The 7,198-nt window shown below is 34.7% G+C and overlaps 1 protein-coding gene across 3 annotated transcripts; it reads left to right on the top strand.

Moving 5' to 3' along the window:
• Positions 1 to 717: 717 nt before the first annotated feature.
• On the top strand, positions 718 to 7,198 carry LOC145558246 (7-deoxyloganetic acid glucosyltransferase-like). 3 transcript variants are annotated; one of them, XM_081619415.1, is made up of 2 exons: positions 718 to 1,336; positions 6,097 to 7,196. In XM_081619415.1, exons 1-2 carry the CDS (start codon positions 787 to 789, stop codon positions 7,050 to 7,052), a joined length of 1,506 nt encoding a protein of 501 aa, XP_081475541.1. In that variant the 5' UTR covers positions 718 to 786; the 3' UTR covers positions 7,053 to 7,196. The 3 variants fall into 3 exon arrangements, with proteins under 3 accessions (XP_081475541.1, XP_081475542.1, XP_081475540.1); XM_081619416.1 differs by lacking the exon at positions 718 to 1,336 and adding an exon at positions 2,687 to 3,354 and having other exon boundaries at positions 6,097 to 7,197; XM_081619414.1 differs by lacking the exon at positions 718 to 1,336 and adding an exon at positions 5,018 to 5,601 and having other exon boundaries at positions 6,097 to 7,198.

Genomic DNA, 7,198 nt, shown 5'->3' on the forward strand with positions numbered 1-7,198 from the left:
GCAACCACGAGTTTAAGCAAAATTTATAAGTAAATTAATTAGCAAAGTTTTATTATAAAAAATAGTTAAAACATCTAATGCAACTAGTAAGTCAAACTAGTTGTATTATAATAATAAGTTAGTCAAAAAATTCTGGCTGGTCGATTTATTTTAACTACGCTAAAATTTAATCAATTATTTATTTGACAAACAAGATCAAGTTGCCATATATTTATCATATCTTATGTTTTGTCAATTTAGTTGTGGGGACCTTAAGATTCCCATTTGTTTTTAGATTTGAGGTGGGGATATTCTAAAATTACTTTGTAGTTAGATAAGAACAATTTCTCCAACATTTGGTAAAAAAATATAATCATCCAAACATTAATCTATAATTATATTTAGTCAAAAAGATGCGGATTGATAACATATTCTACTACTACTTGGTATTTGTTAGGAACCCTTTTTTTTTAATTATTATGAATCTAAAGTAATAAACTATCAAAATCTATAATCTATAATATTATTAAGGAAAATTTGCCAAGAATAATACCACCTTTCACCGGTCTTCCAATAATGGAACCACCTTTAGATTATCTCAAAATAACACGACCTTTGACACACATCTTCTATAAATATTACTCCGTAAAAGACTAGAATCCTTTGAACCTAATATATTCAACTCATTCCATTAACCAAATATATAGCTAATTTTAAGTAAACATTGTAATTATTATAATCTAAAGAGATATATTAGCCTAATCAAACACCTCTATACCATACATTATTCATACACTTTCATTAAAAATGGAAGATTTTGTAACAAAAAAGACTACCACACCACATGTAGTGATCTTTCCATTACCAATCCAAGGCCCCGTTAATTGTATGCTTAAACTAGCCCACCTCATCCTCTCCTTAAGCCGAGCCACCGTCTCGGTCACCTTCCTCTCCACCACCTCCATCCACAACCGCCTTGTTCGCCACTCTAACGCGGCTGCCCGACTAGTCCACTCCTACCCTAACTTCCGGTTTGAAACGGTTTTGGATGGGGTGGTGGAACATGATGGGGATGCCCAAGGGGCACTCAAGCTTGTTGAATCGACCATTGCGTTAGAGAGGCAGGCACAAGAGGAAGGGAGCAAGCTGAGGGCGGTGTTGCGTTACGGCTCGGCCGAACCGGAGTTGATGACACCGGTTACGTGTGTTTTAGCGGATGGGTTTTATGGGTGCATGGTGGATGTAGCCAAAGAGTTGAGGGTGCCTCTTGTTTATATTGAAACTATTAGCCCTTGTGGTCTTTGGACTTATCTTTGTGTTCCTAACATGGTTCGAGCTTGTGACCTCCCTTTTCAAGGTTAGCTTTTCTAATTTTTACACTTAACTACTAATTTTTTTTTTTTTTTTTTTTTTTTTTTGTACATGGCATTAGAGTCAACATGACATAAAGGTCACTCACAATTAGGTTCAAACCTCATTCATCCCCTACTTTCAAGTGAAATATTTCACAGTGGGTATGGGGGTGCATTCACGTTTCTAGTCCAGTGAACTCGCATGTGAGAGAAAAAAGGGCGGATTTGGAGAGGGGAGGGGGGAGATTAAGGAAATCTATCCCTTAAATAAGTCTCATGAAATTTAATCCCGAAATATTAAAGATATGAGATGAAATGATACCACTACTCCATCACCTCAACCTCTTACATTGCACTAGTATGAAATTATCAAGTAGATACACATGATGATGATTGCAAATTTGTCAAATATTGGATACTTCTAGTATATTTTAGTTGGGGCATGGAAAAAGGCCAAAGTATACACACTACCGACAAAATTTCTTAGTTTTCGATATTTGGTCTACTTGATCAATAATTGTGTGATAAACAAATAATCATTAATTTATATCAACTTGTCATTTATGGAATATGATCCTACTCCTTTAAAATAATTTAGTCAATGGATGCGATTTCCGCGATTTGTTAGCATAATTTTATACTTATTTTAGCATCCACTTGTGTTCCTCTGCACATGGATCTAATAACTTATGAATTACTTCGTATTACGAAAGCAACATATAAAGTTGATTGGTTAAAACTTAAAAGAAAATTAGTTTATTCTCTCGTGTTAACTAATCTCATGACCTCTCTTCCTAACTTGCTCAATGTTTTTTTTTTAAATAAAAAATTACTCGTACTTACCAAATGTGGCCGAGTTTTTTTAAAGCGTTCTATTTTTATTATTGACAAAAAGTTAAATTTTAATATTATTATATCTCTTTTTTTTTTACGGTTCCGATCTAAATTCACTAAGCAATTTTTTTATTATTTATTTCCTCACTTTTTTTTTCCGGTGAAATCTTTCCTCACATTTATAACTTTACAATACGGAGTAATTTATATTTAACCTCATTATCTTTCTTTTATAATTTTGTAATACTCCAAATTCTCATTAATCTCTTAAAAAAACACAAAAGAAGTGTTTGTTGGTATCAAATTTTGTTCGATAGTATATCATCCTAATTAACCCAAAAACTAAAACTACTACAGGTTGAGTAATTCTTACTTTAGAAGTAGCAATTTTTTCATTATACTACCTCCTTTTTTTTAAATTTAGGAGGAGATCCGAAGAGTTTGGTCTACAAACTAGGCTCAGGAACTTCCATACTAAAACCAATTAACAATAATATGAGTAACTCCTCTACCTGCTGTCATCTTTTTTAAATGTGGGACACTCAAAAGTGGACTACAATGAGTTTTAACAATATACTTGGTGATATATAGAGTTTAGAAACAAACTAAAGCAAAATTAGACAACAACTACATTTCCTAGAAATGGAAGATGATCATCTAACAAAGCATACTCAACATCATCCTCATGTAGTAATCTTCCCTTTACCAATCCAAGGTCCAATAAATTGTATGCTCAAACTAGCCGATCTCATCCTCTCCTTAAGCCCCGCCACCGTCTCCGTCACCTTCCTCACCACAAACTACACCCACCGCCGCCTACTCCTTCATTCTAACACGGCTGCCCGCCTAGAACATGACTATGAGCCTCGCTTTCGATTCGAGACAGTCCCTGATGGACTTGGACCAGATGACAATCCCCGTGAGCTTCCTGACTTGACCATGGCTCTAGAGGGTCAGGCTCAAGCTGAGGGTAGCCGGCTCAGGAAGGTGCTGGCTTTCGGGTCGGCCGAAGCTGGTTTAAAGAAACCGGTTACATGTGTTATAGCAGAAGCGTTTTATGGGTGCATGGTTGATGTTGCTAAGGAGTTGAGAGTGCCTCTTGTTTATTTTGAGACTATTAGTCCTTGTTGCCTTTGGACTTTCTTTTGTATTCCTAACATGATTCAAGCTGCTCAACTTCCTTTCCAAGGTTAGAGATATTTGATCTAATTCTCATCTTCCTACTATTGGTTGTTAATTAAATACCACTTTTAATCACTGTAAGGCCATGTTCACTTTACCTTATTTAATTATGTTGAACTTAAATTATTTTTACTGATTCCCTATAATATTTTTTCTTTAGAGTTATTAGTTTTTACTGAACTAAAATTAATTTTATTGAACTAAAATTATTTTTACTGAATATAACTTATTTTTATTATTGAACTGAAATTATTTTTACTGAATATTTTTATGTAAGGTGAACTGAGCAGGGTCTAATAGTTTGTACTTACATGTTACAACGTAAACATTAGCTTATGGAAAAAATCATAAGTAAATTATATTTACATAAAGGTGATTGTTTTGTAATTTTTTTCCTGTTACACCACCCATAGGTTTATATACCTTATAACTAGCTCTTACTATCAATTTGAAATTTTAGTTGATTTGGCCCTTTAACATGGTATCATGGTTTAGATTAGATATTGGGGTTCATAAAAGTTTACCTTAAAACACATATTCGATCTTTAATTAGCTTTCAATAATTCTCCTTCAATTATATGTGCGCCACCTTTATACAATATTGGTGTTCTTTATTTGATTGGGCACACATCTTGAAACTTTTAATGTCTATCAACTTATCAAGTCTCAAGTGTCAAGAGGCTTCGGTCTTATCCTTCATACACCGAAGGAATTACTCCAAATTATATGTTTTGTTATTATCTCAATAGTAGGCAACTAGGCATATATTGTATATGATTATATGGACCATGATCTCGAAGTAAACTTCACAAACTTCACATTATTAAATCGATCTTCTTAGGATTAATTAAGCTAAGCACGCATATTAAATTAGGACGACTTGATATGATAATTGTTCTTGTTGAGATTCGACAGCCCGTATCCGAGGTCCGTGAAGACCCTACCGTCCAGCTAAGCACCTACACATGAAATTAGGATTAGCTAACCCCAGGGTGAATCCGGGGATAACTACTTCGCCGATGGTAAAGTTAAAAAGTGTTTTAAGAGAAAGAAGAGATGATATGAAGAGAGAGAAAGAAGGAGAGACAGGGGGCCTTTTTATAATGACTTCAACTGCCAGATGGTTGCATGCCATGCAAATCACTTTATGCCAAGTGTTGATTAATTAACGCCACGTGCTAATGTTCAAGAGGCCGATATCTATGTCGTTATGAGATCTTACCAATATGAGTTTTATGACTAAAAACCCGGCACGTACTCGTTTAGCCTGTGAACCAATAAATATCGGCACTATACAAGTTATCAGTATCTCCCCATACAATAATGTAACAATTTGTTTGTAGTTATTTATTGGATTGACAAAGATTTGATTGAGGAAATAAAAACAAGTTAATTAATAGAGTCTAACAGTAATTACATTAAGTATGAAGAACGACAGAAAATTTATAATTTTCATTTCATATCATTATGTCATACATAGAGTATTATGCTATATTGTATTCATTAAACAATGTTTAGTCAAGATTACAATAATTATGTTTTTTTCTACTTAATCACAGACTATACCCTACTATTTTTTAAAAGTTTACCAAACTAACACACACATTGTTTAGGTACGTAGCTAGGCAATATAAAGAGTTATAGAACAATGCCAATTAAATTCAACATCAACTAATAAATTTCTTAAAAATGGAAGATCATCTAACAAAAATTATTACTCCTAGTAATAATATCACAACAATATCACCCCATGTAGTGATCTTTCCATTACCAATCCAAGGTCCAATCAATTGTATGCTCAAACTAGCCAATCTCATCCTCTCCCTCAGCCCCGCCACCGTCTCCGTCACCTTAGTCACCACCGATTTCATCCACCGCCGCCTACTACTCCACTCTAACACGGCTGCCCGCCTAGCACATGACTATGGGCCTCGCTTTCGCTTTGAGACGGTCCATGATGGGTTTGGACCCGATGAGAACCCTCGTAATGTTTCCTTGTTGACTATGTCCCTAGAGGCTCAAGCCCAAGCTGAGGGTAGCCGGCTCAGGGAGGTGTTCGGTTTCGGGTCGGCCGAAGATGAGATGAAGAAACCGGTGAGTTGTATTATTGCAGAAGGGTTGTATGGGTGCATGGTGGATGTTGCTAAAGAGTTGAGGGTGCCTCTTGTTTATTTTGATACTTGTAGTCCTTGTTGCCTTTGGACTTACTTTTGTATTCCTAATTTGCTTAAGGTTGTTGACCTTCCTTTCCAAGGTTTGTTCATTATTTTAACTTTTACTTGTTTCTTTCTGGTTAATTGCAACACTTTAACTTTTATGTTCATTAACATATATTTTTATTTACTTTTTTTTTTTATTATTAAGAACGTATATAAGAAAGAGATTTTCTTAAAAATAAAACTACATTAAATGTTTAAATTTAAAAGTCAACATGTTACTAATAATCAGGAACAAAGGATGTAAAGTATGTTCATAAATTTGGTTAATTTCAATTAAGTGCAGATAAATTCAGATAAAATAAGTCGATTAGATTTGAACATCTTTATCCTAAGTGAAATGGTTGTTACAAAATATGTATTCTCTTCTCTAATGTGAATCAAGTTATGTATACACATTTATAACATAAGATCTCAAAGTCAACATGACAAATAAAGTTGATAAACTTATTATTTTCTTCCTTATTTGATGAATTCTTTGTCAAATTAACAATTAATCACTTGATAATATTTCCAATTTCACTTGTATGTAGATGATGAGGAAGGCTTAGATGCATCAATAACAAGTATACCAGGAATGGAAACTTACCTAAGGCGCCGAGATCTTCCGAGCTTCTGCCATGCTTATGATCCCAACAACCCTGTTATCCAACTAGTACTTAAGGAAGCTCAAGAATTTCCAAAAGCTCAAGGGCATATATTGAACACCTTTGATGAACTTGAAGGCGACTATTTTGCTCATATTCGAGCATTATGTCCTAATCTATACAACATTGGACCCCTTCACTTAAACCTTAAGTCTAGGATCCAACAAGAAACAACCAAATCTATTTCAAATAGTTTATGGCAAGAAGATAGAAGTTGTTTAGCATGGCTTGATGCTCAACCCCCAAAATCGGTCCTTTTCGTGAGCATTGGAAGCCTTGCATCCATGACAAAGGACCAACTCATGGAGATTTGGCATGGTTTGGTTAATAGCAAGACTAGATTTCTATGGGTTAGAAGGCCTGGATCAATAATCAACAAGGACGAAGACACGAGTCAGGATGACTTAGAGATGATTCCTGATGATTTAGTTGAGGGTACAAAGAAAAGAGGGTGTATTGTAAGTTGGGTACCACAAGAAGAGGTCTTAGCACATGGTGCACTTGGTGGGTTTTTAACACATTGTGGTTGGAACTCGACTTTAGAGAGTATTGTTGAGGGTGTGCCAATGATTTGTTGGCCATTCTACGTCGATCAACAAGTAAATAGTAGGGTTGTAAGCGAAGTTTGGAAGATTGGACTAGACATGAATAAGGATAATTGTACTAGAGTTGTGGTTGAAGAGTTGATCAAAGAACTTATGGAGACTCGTAGAGACGAGTTTTCGAAAAGGGCTGATGAATTGGCTAAGTTAGCTTCCCAAGCTGTGGCTGAAGATGGATCTTCCTACAATAGTTTGAATCGTTTAATAGATGACATTGTGTCCATGAGATTTTCTATATAAAACAATGCTCTCCAAGACTGAATAACAGCAAACTAATTAAGCAAGTTCAATTCATCAATGTAGAAGTTGCTTAAAATTTGCTCATAATTTCATTATTAGCATTTATGTATTCAATCTTTCTTTTAATGTCTGATGTACTTTCAATT

This window comes from Chenopodium album, chromosome 9 (assembly GCF_948465745.1).
Source record: "Chenopodium album chromosome 9, dcCheAlbu1.1, whole genome shotgun sequence".
NCBI classification, from domain to species: Eukaryota; Viridiplantae; Streptophyta; class Magnoliopsida; order Caryophyllales; family Amaranthaceae; genus Chenopodium; species Chenopodium album.

Bases quoted from the DNA above. Each gene is read 5' to 3' on its own strand.
- LOC145558246 (XM_081619414.1), top strand. From the start codon at position 5,037: ATGGAAGATCATCTAACAAAAATTATTACTCCTAGTAATAATATCACA. The intron at 5,602-6,096 runs GTTTGTTCATTA...ACTTGTATGTAG, and splicing joins TGTTGACCTTCCTTTCCAAG to ATGATGAGGAAGGCTTAGAT.